The 23,493-nt window shown below is 39.1% G+C and overlaps 3 protein-coding genes across 9 annotated transcripts in view; all 3 read right to left on the bottom strand.

Moving 5' to 3' along the window:
* Positions 1–6,970, bottom strand: LOC144027658 (GTP-binding protein REM 2-like). 2 transcript variants are annotated; one of them, XM_077535389.1, is made up of 6 exons: positions 6,931–6,970; positions 6,727–6,790; positions 5,122–5,446; positions 4,972–5,045; positions 3,390–3,567; positions 1–2,059 (listed from the first exon to the last, which is right to left on the bottom strand). In XM_077535389.1, exons 2-6 carry the CDS (start codon positions 6,781–6,783, stop codon positions 1,764–1,766), a joined length of 930 nt encoding a protein of 309 aa, XP_077391515.1. In that variant the 5' UTR covers positions 6,784–6,790; positions 6,931–6,970; the 3' UTR covers positions 1–1,763. The 2 variants fall into 2 exon arrangements, with proteins under 2 accessions (XP_077391515.1, XP_077391516.1); XM_077535390.1 differs by lacking the exons at positions 6,727–6,790; positions 6,931–6,970 and adding an exon at positions 6,026–6,222.
* A 2,870-nt stretch (positions 6,971–9,840) lies between these two features.
* nrl (neural retina leucine zipper) lies at positions 9,841–16,396 on the bottom strand. Its single transcript, XM_077534048.1, has 4 exons — positions 15,785–16,396; positions 14,700–14,990; positions 14,079–14,294; positions 9,841–12,756 (listed from the first exon to the last, which is right to left on the bottom strand). Exons 1-4 carry the CDS (start codon positions 16,361–16,363, stop codon positions 12,595–12,597), a joined length of 1,248 nt encoding a protein of 415 aa, XP_077390174.1. The 5' UTR covers positions 16,364–16,396; the 3' UTR covers positions 9,841–12,594.
* Positions 16,397–16,452: 56 nt separating this feature from the next.
* Positions 16,453–23,493, bottom strand: part of LOC144026914 (capping protein, Arp2/3 and myosin-I linker protein 3-like) — a 37,251-nt gene continuing 30,210 nt past the window's right edge. For 4 of the 6 annotated variants that reach the window (XM_077534042.1, XM_077534047.1, XM_077534045.1 and 1 more), the window contains 3 exons: positions 22,235–22,299; positions 19,853–19,925; positions 16,453–16,505 (listed from right to left, as the gene is read on the bottom strand). The gene's annotated coding sequence lies outside the window, so the exon portion shown is untranslated. The remainder of the gene's footprint in view (positions 16,506–19,852; positions 19,926–22,234; positions 22,300–23,493) is intronic. The other 2 variants (XM_077534043.1, XM_077534044.1) reach the window with 1 other exon arrangement.

The following is a 23,493-nucleotide window of genomic DNA, read 5'->3' as shown; positions in this document are numbered from 1 at the left end:
TTCACATTTAATTATCACTTACAGCGGCTTATTTACAGAAAAGTAGCATTTGTGTACAAAATATGAGTGGTTAGATATAACACATGACATGACTCTTCCATTCAGCACACAACTTAAGGTCATCTGCGTCGTTGTTAGCTTTGTCCCAATTTTTCCATGATTTCTGTCCAAAACTAGCCAACTCATTCAAATTATTGTATGTAATATGATTATAAGAATTCTCACGTCACATATGAGGTAAGGGTGGTTCGTCAGGGCCAGCGAGACCGAAGCACTGACCTACATTTACAAACTAAATTCTAATATTTGTTCCATGAAATATTTTTTTCCTAACCTCTTCATTTCATCGCTTCAACAAGTTCTCCCAAAGCAATGACAAATGCCATTAATTAGCGTTTTTATAGCATCATAATTCACACCGCTCAATCTGTAATTGTTGGCCTCGTCTGCATTGTTCACTGTAGCAAAGTTTGATGTTGCACTTTACTAAAATGATTTTTAGCTTTTGCTGGTTCATATTAAATGGTATTAAATTCATTCCTATTTACACAAAAGCACAAGATTATTTTTCCATCTTGTTCCATTATGGTACCAAATATGAACCTAAACAAACTCATAATTTTTGGCGTACCGATACACTGCTAGCAGTTATACATTTGCACTTTAAAAAAAAGTCTACACATCCCCACTCAAATACGAGGTGTTTATGATTTAACTCATTCACTGCCATTGACGGAAAAAGACGTCAAATGATAAATTTTTGCTGGGCTGGCAGTTAATGTGTTAAAAAAAAAAAAATCAGCGCTGACTCCCATTTAAACCGGTTATAAAAGTGTGCAGGCACCAAGGTTATGATAGTTTTGGAATTTTTCATTTTTTAAAATTTCGTTTTGAGTTTTTTTTATTTTTTTTATTTAGTTTAATTAGTTTTCAGGCGGGTTCTGTTAGTTTTTATTAGTTTTACTTATTTAATAAATGCTTAGTTTTAGTTAGTTTCAGTATTAGTTTTATTTTTTTTATTTTTTGTTTTTAAATATGTATTACTTGTGGGCAATATTTAAAAAACACCATTGAAGCGACATCATCTGAAGGTGCTTTTCTATTGGCTGCCGTGTGATGACGTCACTTCTGTGTGACACTACTTTCAAACATCCTTATTCCAGTTAATATCAAAATAAATTTACTTATAATCACATTTAAAATCATCCCCAAAGGCTCGTGCATTAAGTTAATTAGCAAAGACCAAAATGAAGGACATTTGACAGGAATTATTATTATTTTTTAATCATGAAACATTGCGTTTATTTGAGCAGGGGTGTGTAGACTTTTTATAAAGACTGTATCCCCCACTTCCCCGCCACGTTAACAAAATGTTTTTAAGAGCCAAATATGAATCAACCTTCAAAAGGGTGTGCACGCTTGTGCAACCACATGATCTGTATTTTATTATAATTACTTGTATTTAAATAAAAAAAAAAATACTTTACTGTGACTGTACAACTCAATTGAAAAAAACAAAAAACAAAACTAAAGAAAATAAATAAATAATAAGGCGCCTGTGATTAACCTCAATTAATGTTCAGATGTGAAGTAAGTTTAAAAATGATTTCACTTGGTGTCATATTTTATATCACAAAAATCTGGCATTTCAAGAGGGGTGTGTAGACTTATGATATTGACTGCACGTGCACGTGGTTTCATCATGACAACCTGCCCCCTTAAGGCAACCCTAACTCCAAAGTTTCCTGTGACGATCATCGTGGTCACAGCGCCCCCAAATCGTGGCAGGAGCGCGACTTCTGCCGCAGGAAGCGGCCGGCGTCCGCTCGCTCACGCTGGTAGCGGGGAACCAGGCTGGACAGGAAGCGCTTGGCGCGCGAGGTGATGCTCTCCCGTTGGCCCCCGGCGCTCATGTCCTCCGGGCTGGCGCCGGGGGGCCACGGGGGCTGGCCCCGCGCCAGCCGCACCGCGCTCTCCAGCAGCTCCGGCGTGCGGTGGTCCAGAGAGGCGGAAATCTCCACGTAGAGGCAGTTGAAGAGGGCGGCGCTGGACATGGCCTCTGAGGGGGGGGGGGGGGACGCACAAGGAGGGAGTCTTGCAGTTAACGCGACATCCCGGGTGCCAGGTTTGCCGTCCCGATTATTTTAGATTTAGGCTTGTACTGTTGATAACACAACTTTGTGTGGTAGCTCTTGTTTATATTGGTTGCAATTCCACTGCCAACCATTAGATGGCAGCACACTTTTTAGTTGGGATGGTGTAAAGTTGAAAGAAAAAGAATGAAAACAGGAAGTATTTCTTTTCAAGATCAGTTGAGTTTTTGCTCAAGAACTTTGAATGTAATCACTGTAATCTTGCAGAAAGTCATAGTTTTCATTTTTGAGCATGATTATTGATGTATAATATGAAATGATAAGTTTGTTAGTTTGGGCAAAATTGTCATTTATTTACTGTAAACACCTAGAAGGATTGTACACTGTAACAAAGTTTGCGCAATATTTTTGTGTTGTCGGTGGCTCTTGGTCTCCAATATTTTATATTATTTTAAAAGTGTGTTTAAAAAAAATCAAGGGTCGTAAATGCTATAAAAAAAATGCAAAAGGACTTTTTATATTTTTTTTTAATCACAGATTTAAATATGAATGCTAAATGAAATAAAGTAAAAAAAAATTTTTTTTTCAACAAAATAACTGACGCATTAAACTATGATTAAAACAAAAACTAAAAAAAAATATATATATATACATATTTATAAAAAGTTATTTTCATTCATTATATTCATTATTTTAAAAATCGGTTATCCGATTTTATTTTTTTTTGCACTGTCAAATTTCAGAATTGACCTAAGAAAATCCATCTCAGTCCTATTATGAAAAACTATTTCGAAAAAGATAATACAAGAGAATGTAAAAATGAAAACAACAATACACTCTGAAGCTAATTTATGTGTTGAATGTGTGCCTTTAATGGGCGTGGCCTATCGGGTGACATCAGAAAATGCAGTCGAGTTGGCCGGTCAATTTGGCGCGACTAGTGGCCTCCAGCAGCTCTGTGAACGTGTTTCATTTTGAATTTGTGTTTGTGAAATCCTGGCTGAACGTGTAACGGCGACTGTGGCTCTCCTTTCCCACTGGCGGGGGCATCACAGTGCTTTAATTGCACCACTTTACGGTTCACTCGAGCAGCGACACTTGCGCAATTGAAAAAACACAATGCCAGAAGATAGCGGCAAAGCACTACTTTTCTATTAGACAGAGCTATGGCCGTACCAAATGAAGCTCCTCCCCCTCACTTCAACATAGTTCCTTGTCATCAAGATACAGCAAGCCGGCTCCAATGCACTACTTTTATATTAGACAGCACAAATCGCCAATCGAGGGCCGTCTGACCTTGGCAGGTGACTTCCCGGGAGCGAACCAGGTCGCTTTTGTTGCCGACGAGGATGATGGGAGTCTGCGGCTGGGTCTCTCGCAGGAGGAGGCGAAGCTGCGCCGTGCGGTGGAAACTGCGCCGGTCGGTCACCGAGAACACCAGCACGCACACCTCGCAGCGCAGCGCCGACAGGTCCTGACAAACACACGACGCGCGCGCGGGTGAATCCCACAATAGAAAAGCCAGCGCGGATTCGTGTGAACGCCCACTGGACTTCGACAACTTTGTGAAGTCATTTCACACATCTGTGGGCAGCCCGCAGACACACACTCACACACACACGCGCACCTGAGTCGTGCCTGAGGGAAAAAACAAACGGATAATGAGCACGGCGGGTCGTCACGATGTGGCCGTTTGTTTTGATCCCAGGAGAAGAATTTGCAAGTGCACACAACGATGAATTTGCCTCCCCTGTTTGCATGCTCAATTGTGGCCTGGTTTGTGACACGTTTGCAGATCTGCTTGATCAAACCATTGACCTCCTCCAATCAATGGATTGCTGTACTTAAAAAAAAAAAAGTTAATGTGGAGCCCACAGGTAGCAGGTAGCCCTCAAGGACCATATAAGTAGCCCTGTAATAAAAATCGCTCACCCGTGATTGTGACATTGGGATTTTCTAGGAATGTTGTAGAAGTGATCGTCATCATCATCAAAATGTGATTGGCAGAGATTCATAGAAAATAATTAATTAATTAGAGTGAGAGATCAAACTAATTAGTAAAAAAAAAGACATTTTTTTATTTTTTTAATTTTTTTAAAGGAAATTATGTTTTTGTAATGTATAAAAAATATTAATAACTTCAATTTTTTATTTGGCAATTTAGACAGTTTTAATGAAAAAATTTACATAAATCTGTAAATTTATGAATGTACAAAATTAATATAATTAAAACGCATTTTTTTTTTCAAATGTAAAAAACCCATGAAAGCTATAAAATTCAAACAATGCTTTTAAATATATTTATTATTATTATTTTTAACAATATTTGCAAAAATAGTTTTTTTCTCCTATTATTTTGTTAAAATGCAGAAAATATCATCTTTATATAAAGACATAAAATGTAATCAATTTAAACCATTTACATTTTTAATAAAAATAAATGTAAAGAAAATATTTTAAAATATTATTTAAAAATAATAAAAATATCTATTTCATATATAGACCAATATTTAAGTAGAAAAATTATACACCCTAAACTCATTTAGGTAAGAACAAAACTGTAAATTTAATATATATTATAGTATTTTTTTTTTTTTAAAAGCGCTAATAAACCAAAATGTTTTGGGTAAAACGTTTCATTAAATTTGATTTGAATAAAAATATTGAGATTGAGAACGATTTAGAGTATTTTTTTTTAAATCCATCTATCCATTTCCGTAAATTTTATTTTTTTAAATATGAAAAAAAAAAAAAAAATTAAGGTGGGAGCCATTTGAAAATACAAGACAAACATTAAAGTTATAACCAAATTAAATGCATTCAGTATCTATATTGACTGTAAACAGAAGAATGAGGAAAAAGAAAGCGTTTGTCTCACATGTCTCCAGTTGTCATAGATCAGGATGGCGCTCTCCTCGTCGTCCACGGTGACGGCGCTCACGTGACCCTCCCCTGAGGACAACGAGAGCGCAGGTTAGCCTCGAGAAGCTACTCCGCCCCCCCCCTCAACCAGCAAAAACCAAACAACCGTCCGAATCCACCGACGCCGTCCTGTCTACGTCCCCCGCCAGGGCGAAGGCCAGCGACGACTTCCCCACGCCGTTCTGCCCCAGCAGGGCTATCCTCAGGGGGCCGTCGGGCCTGCCCTCCGCCTCCGCCTGCTCCGCCGCCGCCGGTGCCGTCTGCTCGTCCGGGGCCAGGCTGAAGCGGATGGGCGGCGAGGCGGAGGCGGCGTCCGAGGACCAGTCGCAGTCGTCGTGCACGGCCTCTTCCCGCCTGAGCTGGTGCTTGATGGGCAGCGGCGTGCTGCCTCGGCGGACGTTCGGCGTGCTCGACAGGGTCATGGGGTCACGCTGGAAAGCATGTTGGCAAGTTTGGCACGGGAATCGTTTGTGCTCACCTCAGTGGGCGTTCAAACCGTGAACGTCTTGCTATGAGGCTTAAGGGCATTATTTTTGCCTGCCAATGAGTCAGTTCAAGAAAAAGGTAGCAGTCTACTTTTGTAAAAAGAATACTGAATTTTTAATCATTATAAATACAAATTTATAATGTGTTAAGGAATGGATACTTGAACACAAACAGAAAATATAACACTCAGACATATATTCTTTATCCTCTGCACACAACTACTACTAGGTTAGTGAGCGACTTAATGTATTATAGTGCCACCTAGTGGCCAGAAGGAGCCACAATGTGGTCAACTAATCAGTAATTATTTTTATGACAGTAAACCATAGTTCATCCATCGTGGGGGTTACGATCCAGACCACCGGTAAAATAAGTGGAATCCACAATATAAAAATATCCTATTTAGTCCATTTTATAATTAAAATAAGAACATAATAAATAACATAATAAAAAAAACGTTTATTGAGAGAGAGCAAGAGCAACGGATAAGACAAAAATATTATACAGTTTAACTGTGTTCCTACCTCTCTATGTTTACAGTAAACAATGACCGTTTTTCCAACGTAACAATCATCTCGCAATATACATCAATAATTATGCGTGAAGATGTATATTATTCAAGAAACCTAAAATCGTCACTTTGTGTAGTAGTAAAAAGGAGGATTACAGAGGATTTTTTTTTTAAACTCAATAAATTTCAGCAGAAACTACGCTGTGCTTTAAATACTTCCTGTTTTCACTCTTCTTCTTTCAAATTTAGTGTCGAAATTAATAATGTGCCACCACCTAGTGGTGGACAGTAGAATTACGCCAAAGAACAGTGGACACCCACATATTTATAGTTTTTTTTTTTTTTCTTCAATATTTAAATTTTTAAAATTCCCTCCTGTTTGTCATGGAAATATAAAATATAAAAAAATGTAAAAATAGCTGTGATTTTTTGTGTGTGTGTTTAAATTAAATGAAAATGTTTTTCTATACTTTCAATTTTTGAAAATTCTCTCCCCTCATTTGTTGCAGAAATATATTACTATATGTTTATCAGCGTTTTCACAAAATAGTGGGGCCACAAATCCGGAATCTGTATGTCAAAATTAAGTAATCTGTGCTATTTTCCATATTAAAAGACATTCCATTTTTTTTTTTTTTATTTCTTTGGGAGGCATAAACACTGTAAACATACATACACGCACACGAGTAGCAACTAATTGACTGTCTTCGATACCTTGTTGAGGGGGTCCTCCTCGGTCTTGAGTCCGTCTTGGGGCACATCTGTCGGCATCTGCAAGCTGAGACACGACGCTGGATGAGGACTCAAAGTGGGGACACTGGGGAAAAGACACAATCCAAAAGCCGCGCCACCAACCCCCCTAATCGTCCCCTTCACTCAATCATCCACCCACTCACTGAGCACCTGAGCCCTCCTCACCTGTCACGCGGCTCTCTGCAACTACAAGAAGACGATGGGAGCGCTCTCTCTCTCTCTCTCTCTCTCTCGTTGACCTTTTTGTGTCAGTGCTGGAACGTAACCGCTAGAGGGCAGCAAACAGTTGTGATATGAACAATACTGTAAGATTTGGCATCAGTAGATAAAGGGCAAGCTCTAATTTGTCTTTTTTCTTTACAAGGATCATTTTCAATGATTTAAAAAAAATTCTCCACACATATTGTGCTGTCTTACATTCTTTGTTATACTATTTTTCAACTAATGATTAAAAAATGTTGCAAATTTCCCCACTGTGGGGCTCATAAACATTATTTTATATGATCTGATTTCATATTATTTTTTAACATTTATTTTTTTCCTGTTCTTTGTTGAAAAGTCAGTTTTTTATGAAATTATGATATTATAGTAGATAAAATTTATAATAAGAATTTTTTTAAGAATAAAATCACATTATTAAGACGTGCATCTGGTCTGTACCTCCCCATTTGGCCACAAGATGGCATTATAGTACATAGAAGAGTTTCACAACTACAGTCAGTGATTCAATAAACGGGGAAAAGTCAGAATTTTACAATGTGTTTTTTTTTGTTTTTTTTTTAGGAAATTATGATACTATAGTAGATTATAATTCTAATCATAATATTTTAAGAATAAAATCACATTATTAAGGCGTGTGCATCTGATGTGTACCTCCCAACTTGGCCACAAGATGGCACTATAATACGTAGAGGAGTTTCACAGCTACTGTCAGTGATTCAATAAACTGCAGTAATATATTTTGTTTTTTGCAGATGATAAAAAAAAATAGTGTTATATTGTTGGTCTTTATCTTTTATGCATTATTTGCGCTCAACTATCAATGCTATTTTTTTTGCATGTATATGGTGTTTTCTTACATCTGTTAGCATTAAGCTAATGGAAGGCAAAGTTGTGGGGTTATTTCTAATAAACAAAGTGTAATTCAACCTGAAAAAAAAAAAATTAAAAAGAGTGAAAAAGAGAAAGTGTTCAACAAAATATTTGCTTGTATTTGATGAAAGCGCAGCAGTGAAAGTAAAGTATCGATTTCACTCTGCTGTCATCCATCAATTTCAACATTGGTATCGATATTATCAATATATTGATCGCTCTGCAGTTAATTCTAATCCACTATGTGGACTTGCTCCCTGTAGTCAGAATGCAACGCGTGGCCGTGTGGGTCACAACACACGCACACACACCACGCACACATGCATGTACGCACACACACACAAAGAAAGCCACAATGGAGTCCGGCAGTGGGCTGCCAGGACGCTATTATAGGCCTAATCCTGCGCCTATTCTGCGGGCCAGAGAGAGAGCCAGAGACACACAGAGAGAAGGGAGGCGGCGTTGAAGATGAGGTCATCCCAAACAGCGCGCAGCCGGGGGGTCACTAACCCGCCGCATGCCCCTCTCCCATAGAGGGCCACGGATAAAGGGATGGAGGGATGGAAAGAATAGGCGGAGAGGTACGCATGCAGAGAGAAGAATGGAAAGCTACAAAATGACGATGCTGTGGTGGCGACAGTGCGTTAAGGGCACGAGAGGCAGCGCCCCACCGCACGCCGCTGGCCTTTTTCTTTCAAATGTGGGTTTTGCAGTGATTCGATTCGGCAAAATAGACGTGTACAGTAATCAATCCCTCACTTATTTGAAGTTGGTTATTCAGTATGGAGTGATGTTCGTGATGAAAAGACAAGCTTTGTATGGAGAGGTGAAGTTAAGTTTAGCCTGGGTTTTTAGTGGAAGTTTCTTCACCACAGTGCAAAAACAGACAATAATCTGGCAACCTTGTATTTTTAAGGCTAATATTGTCATGGTTTATGTTATGAATATAAAGTAGTTAATTCTAAACATTTTAGGGGTCAATTACCTGTGAATAGATTTTACAATGGTATCGAAACAAACTGAATGCATTATGATGACATTATTTTTGTGAAAATTAGTTTTTCACGCAATATTCTCCCTTTGTCACATTATTCAGACTTAATATTTTTAACGTTTTTAACGTATCTTCGTATGCAATGCAAATATAATGTGCTAATTTAATAGATTTTATGATTTTTTTTGTAATTTTACAATTTTTATGCAATATTATGACTTTATTGTCAAAACATTCCAGTTATATTTTAATAAAATTAAAAATTTTCACGAATTATATCATTTCCTGACTTTATTCTAAAAAAAAATTCATATTGCATTTTTTTTCATGTTTTATGACTTCATTCTAATGTACTATTATATAAAATATCTAAATGATAAAAACATGATAACCTGCCCCCCCCCAAAAAAAACAAACAAAAAACATTCTTGTGAAATGAATTTTGGTGCCATTTTAACTGTTCTGACAATACTATTTTTTTTTCTGTTATTAATTTTAATATTCCCATAATAAATGGAACACATCTTTAATTAATTATTAAAAGTATTCTCACAGTATTCATGTACAAAGTGACATTCATTTACAAGGAAAAAAATACTTGTCAAAAATAATCAGTCATATGTAAACATAAGCCACAATTATAGTGACTAGGAAAATATTTAAAAATAATTACGTCTTTTTTTTTTTTTTTTTTTTTTACAAAAAAAAAAATCACAAATAATCATATAGATGGAATATTATATTGTAAAAATATTTTTTTAGATTAAAAGTGAAAATATATCACGGAATTAGTGTAGAATAAATCTGTGTAGAATAAATTCTGAAGTTGACAAGAGTCACAATTTCACAGAATAATACCGTAGTTTTATGAAAGCAAAAATGCAATCTTTTTACTTTTATTCATTAAAAGTACAACTTTAATCTCATATTACGACCAAAAATAAGACTCCACGCAGTGTTTTTACAGAAAATGCTAGTGAGTCAGAATATATGGTAAAGTATGTCAATTTTATTTGCTGTGAAACCACACTACAGTAGAAGCGAGGACCATCCTCATTTGTCTTTCTTCGGGTAAAACCAAAAGTAACAAAGTCAAAAACACACTAATCAGATCAAATGAGTGATTAGAATCAGCACAAAATGAAACAATCAGTAAATACGGAATAAATAAGTGAATAAATAAAACAGCACCTTATTTATTCTACAAAATAAATAGCTCTAATGCATCCACCCAGTCAATATTTTCATATCTTCATGAGTAGATTGTTTTGCTATATTATCCCTGCGTCATTACTTATGATAAGGACCCAAGATAAGAGATTTTTGCATTTTGGTGAATCATTTTGTGTTTTAGTACATCCATACACAACTCCCTCAAAACGTTTGATCATTATTTCGAGCAGATTGCTGTGGAAAACTGAGTGCAAAGGGCCCGCTTATTGCTGCTTGCAGCTCTAGTTATTATTCTTCCCCTGAAAAAATGCCTGTTTGGGAGCTTCATCTGGGCCGAAAATGCGTCAATTTTGGCAAGGCCATGCCTCCTGGTGAATGATTATGCGTTTTATCGTTGCTGAACAAAATGTCGCAAAAGTCACTCAGCAGCGGCCAATTGAAGGTTAGAAGGGAAAAAAAACAAACAAAAAACACCCGAGACATCGGTTTAGCCAATGGACAGGAAATTTGGTGTACATGTCTATTTTAATAGAACACAAAAAAAAGTCTCTAGAACCCATGACTGAAATTGAACAGGAAGTCAGCCATTTTCAGTTTGAAGCAGCCATTTTGGGCTCTTACTTTAACAATAACCTGTTAGAGAATTCGCCCAACCGGAAGCAGGTATCCTCAATTCTAAATTATGAAGCTTTTGCCAGGATACCTAATGGCGGGCAGATCATGGCGTCAAAGTGTGATGATTATTTAGAGTGGTTGTCGTGGAAACAGGGATGTAAGGGCCGATTCATTGCAGCTTGCAGCTCTAGTTATTATTCTTCCAATGAAAAAAAAAAAAGCTTGCCCAAATATGCACCACATTTGGCAAGCCCAAGTATCCTGGTGATTGATTATGTCTTTTATGGGTACTGAACACAATGCCCTAAAACTGACTCAGCATCAGCTCCTGGAAATTTAGAAAAAGAGTGGTTGCCTTAAAAAAAATAAAAAAAATGGGGGGTTTATGAGGGTCTGCAAAGATATCTTCACACTGAGCACAAGCACACACTCGATTACAAATCAGCACACCTTTCAAGCCGCAGCTCTTTTGTATGTATGTACAAAACCAAAATAGAAAACAGCATAATGACCCCCTCTCAAAAGGAAAAAAAAAAAAAAAAAAGTGCTTCTTGTTCCGACTTGAGCACAATCGTAGAAAGATTCCCGTGGTACATTCTTCAATCTGATAAAAAGAGCTGAAACGCTTTGGTAGGCAACTGTGAAATATTAACTGCATGCCACGGATGCTTCATTCAAACTCGGTTAGCCGGCACCACTGCACAACTCACGTCTCTTAAGCAGCCTCTTATACAAATTTATAGATACAGCATAGATATATAAAAATAACTACATTTTCAGCCTCCAAGCCTCTATTGGAGACTATTGCAGGCCTAGAGAGCTTTGCATAGATTAAATGCTGAGCAGTGTTAATCCAAGGTACGTTCATTTCAAATTTACTATATGGACAAAAGTATTGGGACGTGCGATGATGTCACAACTGAAGAAACTGAAATTGTTTTGTTAGATACCCCCCCCCCCCCAAAAAAAGTAATTTAACGTGACAAAAATGATAATTTTATGTGACTAAAAGTTTAATATTAAATTATTGTTTAACTTTTGCAGACTAAAGGTGACATTTTACTTTCCCCTCATAAATAATTATTAATTTAAAGAGAATGAAATGGTAATATTATGAGAATAACATTGAAATGTTCAGAGTACATTTGTAATATTATATATAAAAAAACTTGGAATTTTATGAGAATAAAATAATATTAGATGAAAGTGTAATGAATTTATGAAAATATAGTTGTAATATTGCAAGAATAAAGACTGAATTTGACATAATTTTTTTTTAGCAATTTTAGTGGTGTAAAGCTTAAATATTGCATGAAAGTATAAAATCATAATTTTACAAAAATGAAGTCTGATTTATGTCAAAAATTATATAAATTAAAAATGTAATTTTGAAAATAAAATCATATTCAATTGATTTTTTGTTAAATTTAATTTTGATCTACACAGACAATATATGTACCGTAATATTTGGAGAATAAAGCTGTGATATATTTAAAGGTAATTAAATCTGAATATCATGAGAATAGAATCATAATATTACATGAAAGAAAAGCATAATTTTACCAGTGCCTGAATATTAGGAGACAAAAGTCCTAATATTCATAAATCAGTAATAGCAACTAAATTCACTTAGAATTATGACTTTACAAAAAAAAAAAAAAGATATCTAAATAGTTTTCGGCCATAATGTTACAAATGCATACTCTTAATATTAGCACATTTTCCTCAAAATATCGATGAATGATGGATGAAGAGGTGTCCCAAGACTTTTGTCCACATAATGTAGTATATCCCTGTCCACAGTTGCACTAAGCGAGTGCAACCGTCATTCACAGTGTAGTCAAAGTGAGTCCAAGCAGCAAACCCAACTAATGAACAGTCACAAAACATCCACGTTTGCTCCGTGTTGGCTCTCGTCTTTTCCTCTCCGCGCTTGCGGCAGCGGCGGTGTCACCTCAGAGGAAGAAGTCAGGGGGCGGCGACGGCGGGCTGCCGCCGTTGCCGCCGCGGCCCGTCGGTGCTTCGGCGTGGCTGGCGCCGAGGAGCTTCTCGTAGCGGGCCTTGTAGGCGTCTCGCTCCCGCAGCACCCGAGTCAGATCGCACTGAAGCTGCTCCAGCTGCGGAGACGAAAGACATGATGGTGGTTCCAGTCAGAAAACATTGTCAGACTTTAACGCTATAAATGTTTTTTTCCACATATGGCTTTTCATTTTTCTGAGATTTCACATTAATGGGGATATGATGCCGGGAAAACTGTCAGGAGAGTCCATGGAAGTTTTTAAAAATTCAGCCCTGGAAGACATTTACTGAGGAAAATGAAATTTGTCCGCCATATTAGTTTGTTTTTGTTTGACTAATTATATGCAATTTTTAAATGGACTTTATATTGAACAATATGGCTGTGCGTTAACGGGAAGTCAACCTTAAATATTTCTTGACAATAATATGTTATATGTGACCTTACTTGTCTAAACATGACATTTTGATTACTATTACATTTGCGGAATATGAGTTATGTAGCAAAATGTTTTTACCAATCTCACGGGGCGGCCATTTTGCCACTTTCTGTCGACTTAAGATGACATCACAGTTGCTCAGGGCTCAGGCAACGACCAATCACAGCTCACGTTTTCTGAAGTTGAGCTGTGATTGGTTATTACTTGACATCTCTCAAGGGGCGGCCATTTTGCCACTTTCTGTCGACTGAAGATGACATCACAGTTGCTCAGGGTTCAGGCAACGACCAATCACATATCACCTGTTTTCTGAAGCTGAGCTATGATTGGTTGTTACCTGAGCACCTGTGATGTCATTTTCACTCGCCAGCAAGTGGCAAAATGGCCGCCTTCTGAAACTGATAAAAACTGCTGGATTTTGCTGCTTAACTCATATTCCACTAATGCAATATTAACTAGAATACAATATTTGGACTAGTGGGGCTGCATAGAACATATTAATGTCATGACATTTTTGGGGGGTTGACCCCCTCTTTAATGACATTGCCTTTTTTTTTTTTTCTTAGACTGCCTACAAAACTGGACAATATATTTTTTTTTCACTTATAACTGTGGATTTTTGGAGGATACAATACCACTAATTTGAGTGGAATATTTTGTATATGTTACTATTAATTTGTGGATTTTTTTTTTACATTTTGTATGGAACCTTCAAAATTGTCAAACTTGCCCATTTTTCTATTTTTTTTGTATGGAATCCTACTAAATTGTAGCAGTTTTTTTAAAATAAATATATTAATATATTGATTTTAGTCACTAATTATAGATTTTAAAAATCCCACTAAATTTTATCATGTGCCTTCTTTCCCCCACTTACTGCAGTTTTTTGGTTGCGATGCAACACCACTAAATAGACACTAAATTGGGGAATATGTGCATTTATTGAATTTTCCAAAATGGTAGAATCGGCGCCATCAACGTACCTGTTGCGTGAGCACATGTTTCTCCGACTCGAGGGCGTGGCGGTGCTGCAAGCGCTTGTAGCGGCACGACTGGGCGTAGCCCCGGTTCTTCAGGGTGCGGCGCTTCTGCTTGAGGCGCACCACCTCGTCCTTGCTGACGCCGCGCAGGTGGCGGTTGAGCTCGCGCACCGACAGGCTCACCAGCTGCTCGTCGGAGAAGCGATCGTTGCCGCCGCACTGCAAAATACACAACAAGGAAAACTAATTAAAAATGCGTTGATGCTACAGCGTCATGGTGGATGTTTGTTTGTTGGAGGAGGTGCATTCTCACTGTCCCATAATCTGTCATGTAATCTGACATAAATGTACTTGACAGTTATCGGGATTACGCCAGGCAATAATAGCAGATATTAATATAAGACTTGAACTGCGCTCCACATCGAGCTCAAAGAGATCCACCAAGACATCCAAGTGTAAAATTGAAATGCTGGTCTTTGAAAATCAAATTTTATGTTATTCATTAACTGGAGCAACGTAGAAACTTGTCAGAATCTACAAGATAAGCCAATATCGAAACTGCTGGTAACAAAAGTGAGCACACTCCCAAGTGAAAAATTGCGTCCAATGTTTCGTTTGAGCCACCTGTGAGACTTGCGGGTGATGATGATGATGGTGGTGGCCGCCGTGCAGGGGGTGGTGAAGGTGGTGCTGATGGTGGTGATGCTGGTGGGGGACGTGGCGGGCCTGAGGGCTGAGGGCTTGCGGGTAGGCAACTGACCCCACGGAGCTGGCGCCGTTGGGGAGCGAGGGGTTGGACAGGAAGACGAGCGGCCGGTGGCACACGTCGGCGCCCTTGGGGCAGGACACGTCGGCGCCGCTGTCACTGCCCGAGTCTCCCAAGGTGCTGCCGGAGCTCTGAGAAAGGCCTGGAAACTGGAGGAAGACATTTTCGATTGGATATTCTTCATACTGGATTAATGTACTGTAGATAGAAAAAGGAGTGCAAGGGCCTATTCACTGGAGATTGCAGCTCTAGTTATTATTATTCTAATGGGAAAAAATGCCCCAAAACTCACCATTAGTCATCCATCCACCACCCACCCATCCATCCATCCATCCATCCAGCAAACATACATCCATCCATCACTCATTCTCCATCCATCCATCCATCCATCCATCCATCCAGCCAGCATTACTCATTTGCCATCCATCTAAACATTTGCCATCCATCCATCCATCCATCCATCCACCCACCCATCCATCCATCCATCCATCCATCCATCCACCCACCCATCCATCCATCCATCCATCCATCCAGCAAACATACATCCATCTATCACTCATTCTCCATCCATCCATCCATCCATCCATCCAGCATTACTCATTTGCCATCCATCTATCCACCCACCCATCCCTCATTTGCCATCCATCCATCCATCCATCCATCCATCCATCCATCCATCCATCCATCCATCCATCCACCCACCCATCCATCCATCCATCCATCCAGCAAACATACATCCATCTATCACTCATTCTCCATCCATCCATCCATCCATCCATCCATCCATCCATCCATCCATCCATCCATCCAGCATTACTCATTTGCCATCCATCTATTCACCCACCCATCCCTCATTTGCCATCCATCCATCCATCCATCCATCCATCCATCCATCCACGGTATAGAAGGATGGAAATTGGTCTGTGTAGACCAGTTTTGGTACCTGGGAACTGACAGCCGCAGCAGCCGAGTTCAGCAAAGCCTCCACGGCGTCCTCGCATCCCAGGAAGCCGTTGACAGGCGCCCTCTCTCTGTCTCCCAGAGCACCCAACAGGGTGGCAGGCCCTGGGACCTCCCCGCCAAACTGCTGCTGCAGGGCTGCAAACCAGATCAGATCCTCCAGCGAGGCTGGACCAGGGCCCTGAGGGTGGCCAGCGTGGCCTGGGCTGCCGTCCGCGTTCCCCTGAGATCCGGCGGAACCGACGCTGGACGTGAAGCCGGAGAGAGGGAAGGAGATGGAGGACGACGAGGACGAAAGCGAGGATGAGCCCGACGGCGGCGGGTGGGCGTCGCTCAGGGTTGGCGAGGGCGGCAGCGAGTCGTAAGGGCTGGAGCTCAGGCTGGAGTCCGGCGGAGGGTGGCCGGCGTACGGCGAGCCGGCAGATTTTGGGTACCCGCATTGAGCGGACAGCGGCGGCGTGTCGGGTTTCACCTCGAACTTGAGGAGGTCAAAGTCGTTGAGGTACTCCATGGCCAGCGGGCTGGGAGGGAGCGAGTTCATGGGGAGGGAGGGCGAGGACATGACGTCTGCTGTCTGTCAGGAATGCTGGGAAATCCACCGGAGAGCCTCAGGGCGGCTCATAGACGACAGCGGGAAGCAGGACTAGTGAGGATCTTCCTCTTTTTTCAAGCGGGATGCTTTGTGGCCGTGTGTCTCTCTGGTCCTGGAGTGAAGCAAGGCAGACGATGACAAGATGACATGTTCTGGTTTCTCTACCACTTCTTGATCCACTCACACAACTATGTTCCATCTATTCATCTATCCGTCCATCCATCCAATCATCTGATCCACCAACCACCCGAACCCACCCATCCACCCAACTATCAATCCACCAGCCAGTCCATTTATCATCCATCCATCCCACCAACCCAACCACCTCATACATTCATCCAACCCACCAACCAACTCATCCATCCATCCATCCAAACAATGAAACTAATGTACATCTTTTGTAATTTGAGAAGAAGCCAGCATCAGTGCTTTAATTTATACTCTTTCAATTTCGGGCGTCTCTCAGCATTTTCCCTTTCCTAAAAAGAATGAGTCATTTCAAACTGAATAGTTGGGATTCATCAAGCATGAGATTCAAAAACCAAAACTTATAGTTTCATAACAAATAACAAAAATCACAAAGTTCAGCTTTGTTTGTAAAACTGAAAAAAAAAAAAAAAACATGGGTAAGAATGAAATAAAATGTTCTCATTAAATAAAAAAAAAAAAAAGCTTGTACACACATTAACCCTGACAGAAACAGTCAGTAGTTCAAATGAAACAAATGATTGAAATTGAAAATTCCTTGCAAACAAATTTAATCCAGAACGTGTTCCTGAAACCTCTAAATGAATAATACATTTTACTCCTGAAGATTAAAACGAACAATAACGACTCGCTATTGCACGTGATAGTGACTATTGATTAGACGCATTATGTTGTGGAGTGCGACAACTCAGCGGGCTTAATCATTTTTGACACAAAGATTCACAAGTCTCACAGGCCAAATCCAATTAACGTCAGATGCTTAATCCACAGCGGACACTTTCAACGGGAACACAAGCACACTCCTATGTCGCCAACATTTCAAACAACTCCAGGGAGTAAGATGTCCTATATTTTTCACGGGTCACATTGACCCATCAACATTTGCTGTACCAATAAAACGAAAAATGAAAACCATGAAAATAGCACGGACAGGAAAGCTACTGTAAAAATTCAACGGGGTCATTTTGACCCGAGGACATGGAAAAGGAGGATTAAAAAAAATCCTAATTAAATTGACTTTATGATGCCTTTTTTCATTGGCTATCACACGCTTCTCACCTTTCATGCGTGTGGGAGTCAAGCTACTTGGTCGCTAATGACAGGCCTTCAAGATGCCATCAAACTGAATGCCTAATTAAACAAACAAAAAATCCACCTTTGATTTGCGCCTCTGCGGCACACCTCATTAGTTGCGACCCCGACAGTGGCAAATGAGCCGCAGTGGTCAGTGGAGGCCCCACATCATCACACACTGTATACTAACACACCGATGAACAAAAAAAAAAGAAAAAAAAAAAGGATGAGATGAACTTACCGTCAGTCATAAAGATGAACGATGAGCTGGGGTGAACATGACGGCACACATACACGCACGCACACACACACAAAAAGAATGGACGCACCGACTACGTGACTGACAGGAGGACACGGAGTGTGTGCGTGTGTTAGTCTGTGTGTCTAAAGCGTTCTGTCACTCAGCGCCACTGCCCCCTTCCTTTCTTTCCCCGCTGATGCAAATCCCTGTTTGCAACAATCCGACATCCCCTCGCACCCCCTAACGCAGCCACCGCGTCCCCTCACATGCTTCACTGGCATGTGCCCCCCCCCCCTTCATACCAGAACTCCCCCATCCCAAACTGTTTTCTGACTCCCTGTGTCGGCCTGTCTCTCTTCGTCGCGCTTTGTCTGTTTTTTTTTTGTATCTGGCTACCTGTCAGACCAAACCAAAACACAGACACAGCATGTACATGTGTGTACGGTGATGCAGCCAAATTGACACACTTGTCACTCACTTTTGTCTAACTTGGGACCGTTTGCAAATGGACTCAGCGTCGCCACATGTTAGACAATCTCAGCTACTGCTTTTGGTCTCATCTGAGCGGAGTTCGTGTTTCAGTCATTGCTTTTTATTCATATCTGCAGGAATATCATGGATATATAGAGCTTTTTTGTTCGTCCCTGTGTGCCCTGCGATTGGCTGGCAACCAGTCCAGGGTGAACCCCACCTACTGCCCGAAGCCAGCTCGGATAGGCTCCAGCACCCCCACGACCCTTGTGAGGAGCAAGCGGTTAAGAAAATGGATGGATGGATATAGAGCTTCTTTTTTTTTTCTACATTTGCAGTATGTAATATATTAAAATTACATTTTAATTAAAAAAAAAGTTATTCAATTTAAAATGTATAAAAGAAGTAACATAATATAAAAAATAAAATGTATACATTTAATCTACTAAATTAATATCTCTTATAAGTATAATCTGAATGTCAAATTTGTTTAGAATTAAGTTAATTGATTATTAGAGTGATTAGTTGACTATTTTATTTTTATTTATTTATTTATTTTTATCACGGGCAGTTATCACAAATTTCACTACTTTCTGTCTCCTTTCATTTTTTAACGAATGAAATAACTTTTTGAATTGAATTAAAAATGGTTTAATAATTCTTTCTAAATTAAAAACTAGTTTATTTTCATACAGAAGTTTGTTTTCTAATTGATTCTAAACTAATTTGCTAAATAATTTCACAATTTATACAACAAGTGGTATTGAGAAATTAAAAGAAACAGTTAATTAGTTTAATTCATTCACTAATATGTTTACAAATTAAATGGTTTGAAAATGTGTAACAAAATAAAAAGCAAAATTTAAATTGTTTTTAGTTTGAAATTGTCAAATAAAAACATTTCAAGCCAATTAATTATATGTAATGTAAAAAAAAAAAAAAAGAAAAAGAAAAGAAAAAAGGTCCACAAAGCACTTTGTTTTGGTTATGGCAAATGAGACCCCGCCCCCCACCACTGTCCTGCCTCTATCTGTTAGACTCAAAATCTGTCAATTAATTCTGTTTCTGTACAAGCCATCTAAGTCGAGAAATGCACAACAAGCGATTCTGACCGTTAAACTTACTAATCCGGAGTCTGTGTGTGTGTGTGTCTAACTGCTGTCTCGTTAAGCAGTTAATGTTTTTTTTTTTTTTTGTTAACAAATCTGATTCGTACAATAAACAAACTGCTGACTCGTTAAAATGTGACTGCCCTTATGTTCCTCAAAGAAGCGTTTTCTGCTAAAAGCCCAGTTCGTGGCAATTTACACCCCCTTCGTTTAGCTCCTCGCCCTCTTGTTCTGTGTTTTAACCTCTTTATCTGGCAATCGTTTGTGTTTCCGGAGGAAAGCTTAGCGGCAAAACCAACAGGGGCCTCCGGCGAGGGTTCGGGACAAAAAGAGTGGGAGGCACACAGAGGAACTTACCTCATAGTCCACCAGCACATCGTCATCCCTCCTGCGTTGGCGGCGGCGCTCACATTTAGCCTGAAAGTGGATCCTAGAATGATCACACATATGAATTTTCAATGTGGCAGCCAATCATTTCACACAGACTAACCTACACTCTTAAAAAAAAAAAAAAATGTTAACACAAGTCAAAAAGGACTGACTGCTACTTGGATCAATGTGCTCCAACTTATTTTTTTTTTTTTGCACAAAATTAGATTGTTTTGATAAAACAAATGAAAAAAAAAGACAGTTTTTGTAAAGAGAAAAAAAAAATACAGGCAGTACAGTGGTACAAGGCATCCAAAAAATGCAAAATAATAATAATTAGTAGAAGAAGAAATAGAAGATGTGCGGCCTGTCGAGGAAAAGATAATTCTTAACACACCACAGGATAATCACTCAGGTTAATCAATCAAATCATAAATTAGACACGTACAAGTATTGGGCCTGAGCTAACTTTGATCAAAAACCGGGGGAAAAAAAATGATCATACAGCCTGATTATCAGCATGTGTGTACCCCGCATTAAGATTAAGATTGTTGGCCCAACTGTTTTCTGAGCAAATGGTCTCCAACACCAGGATGCTGTTTCATATCACAATCTCAATCCAACTCAGTGATGATGATGCACATAAGTATTTGCCATAGTAACTCTTAAACAGGTTTAACAATTACGATAGATGCGCTGTTGGCCACAAATAATTTCCAGGATCATTCTGAAACACACCCCAAACCACAGGATAATCTTTTGGAACGGCTACTCTGCCACCTCCTGTCATTGACAAGCTGACCTCATCACCTTGCTAAATGCTTTGATAGCCGTCATTTCATTTGTCCTCTGGGTATTAGAAACAGCAGCCAAGTGAATCTCAAGATGTTTCTTGACGTACGGGGTACAGCGAGCGACAGGACGAACGTGGGGTGAAGCGGTAAGGCGTCAGGGTGCCGCAGGGTCTCCACTAACGCGGCCTGATCCCACAGATACATGACCTAATCCGCACTAACGCCACCGCAAGCATCAAGCTTACACGTCTCACCTCACAAGGGGCCGTCTCCCGCCCTCGCACCCCGCAGGAGCCGCCTCCTTCACTCTCTACAAGCGCACGTGCGCATGCATGTACATAAAACTGCCATGTAACGTCTTTCACAGTTACATTTATGTATAGAAGAAAAATAGAAGTGTAACCTTAATAGTATGTTTTCTTCTTAGGAAACTGCAAAATCAAAAATGTGTCTTTTTCAGGGAAGCGTAACGTCAAAAGTTTGTTTACTTATTCGGTCATCACAAACTCAAAAGCTTTTCTTTTTAGCAAAGTGCAACAAAAAAAGTTTGTCTTCATTTTAGGAAAGTCCAAAAGTTTGTCTCGTTCAGAATTGCAATCTTAGCTTCTCTACTTTATAGGAACAGGCAAAATATAAAGTGTGTCTTTTTTAGGAAAGTGTAGCAAAGTTTTTTCAGCATCAAAAGGTTTTCTTTTTCAGAAATTAAAGTCACTAGGTTATTTTCTTTTTAGAAAACAAAAACACGGCCTTTTTTTAAAATTGCAAACTGAGATTGGAACCTGAGTAGTTTCTCTTCTTTTTTTTTTTTTGTTAAGTGCAACAAAAAACGTTTTCTTTTTCAGAAAATGTAAACTCAGAAGCTTCTCTTCTTTGTTAGTTGCAACATAAATACGCAATGTCTTCTTTTTAGCAAACTGCAAATAGATTTTTGTAAGTGCACATCAAAATTATCTTTTTGGAAATTATCTCATTTTTTTGTCTTATTTTTTGGAAATTGCAAACTCAGTAGCTTCCCTTCTTTTCAGGAAGGTCCAAAATAATTTAAAAAAAAAATATTTTTTTCGATCAAGTGTAGCATCAAAAGTTTATTTTATCGAAATTACAATCTCAGCAGTTTCTCTTCTTTTTAGTAAAACACAACAAATACAGTTTTCAGTAGCTTCTCTTCTTAGGAAGCTGTAACATAATGTTGATTCAATTTTACAAAAGTACATCAATTGTTTGTCAGAAATGAGCGCAGAAAAGTGCAAACCATATTTTGTGTTAGATATCAAATTCCAATGTCCAATACTGAACAATCCCCTTCTGTTGCCATTGTTTTCTGTTCGAATCGATTTTTCAAGCTGGCCCATGCCCGATGCAAACTTGTTGATTGTTTATGAATGCACTGCGAGTTGTCCACACGTGGGGTTTTATTGTGAGCGGTATTATCAGGCTAGTCATGGGATTAGCGCTGATTGTCCCCCTTGAAACGGGTGTCAGATTAACAGATAGCAACGCCGTCTTCATAAACCATCTGCAGTGAAGACATAAGCCACCAAGGATATTACCTCGCACTCCTCGCGCCTTTACCCACCTCGGATCGATGTTTTCTCGCTGCGCGCCGCCCAATCGATTCATAAGTGCGATGTGTGGCACCCCCTGTAGGTTAATCAATAAAAAAAGTAAAACGGGGAATGATGTCACTGACAATCATTGACAAGACTAAATCAATATGTTGACAGTCTTGAGGGGTCTCGGCGTCACGCTGCTACAGGCTTAAAGGGTAGACGCTGACACGTACAAACAAACATGAAGTATTATCTTAATCTGAAGGTATGGAAAAACACACGGATAAGGAGAGGTGGAAAATCAGGGGGCGGTGGTAGACAGTAGAGGAGGAGGATGAGGAGGAAGAGAGGGATGATGAGGGATTAAGGTGGTCGATACTCCCAGACTGAGAGATGACACTAAATCTGTTAATTTATCACCGCTGGTTACGCAGCCCCTCTCCTCCATCACACCCCACAATTTCACATATTTTAACAGTTTTATTTTCTTGAAGAAAATCTGAAGTTATTTGACCTAAAAAAATAAAAAATAAAAAAAAAAAGAGAAAAAAAAACAGCAAAATAATTAGTTCCAAAGAATACCACATCGTACGACCATCCCCCAAAAATGTCAGGAAAGCCTACAAGAACAGCTGAACCTTATTTAGCCACTTTTCTATTACAGGTTCCAGAACATTTAACATGAGTTGGAATGTGATCGGCTAATTCGAAACACAGCCACATCTTTCGCTATAAGAGGGTGTGCACACTTGTGCAACCACATCAGTTGTTTATTTTGACTCTCATCTATTTAAAAGCAACATCCCTGTTCTCTTCTTATGTACTGTAATGACATCATGGTGCTCACAGTGTACAGATAGTACAGGGGAGTCTGCGCTGTCCCCATTAAGGAGGCGGTTCCCATGGCGACAGAGCCCGGCAAACCACTTGTGACCTTTTGCAGGCGTGATGGGCAAACAGGTTTAGCGCCGCCTGCATCCCATCACTGCCTGCACAGTCGCATCACTTTTTCATTCACAAAGTTTCCATCTAAGTTTTTATTTTATTTTATTTTTTTTAACTTTTAGGACACATACATGTTTGCTTAATACGTAGAATGGAGTCTATCTTTATCAAAATGGAACTCATTGATTATATATATATATATATATATAAAAAACAAAAAAACAAATTGATGTTTAACACTTAATATAAATATTAAATTCCTATTTTATTCAGTATAGAAATAAGCAAATGCAATAATTTTCTAAACTAGCGTTAAGGTTTCAAATTAAGGTATAATTTA

The sequence above is a fragment of the Festucalex cinctus genome, chromosome 10 (assembly GCF_051991245.1).
Source record: "Festucalex cinctus isolate MCC-2025b chromosome 10, RoL_Fcin_1.0, whole genome shotgun sequence".
NCBI classification, from domain to species: domain Eukaryota; kingdom Metazoa; phylum Chordata; class Actinopteri; order Syngnathiformes; family Syngnathidae; genus Festucalex; species Festucalex cinctus.
Note: the sequence above shows the minus strand (reverse complement) of the source record. Positions and strands in the feature narration are given on the sequence as shown.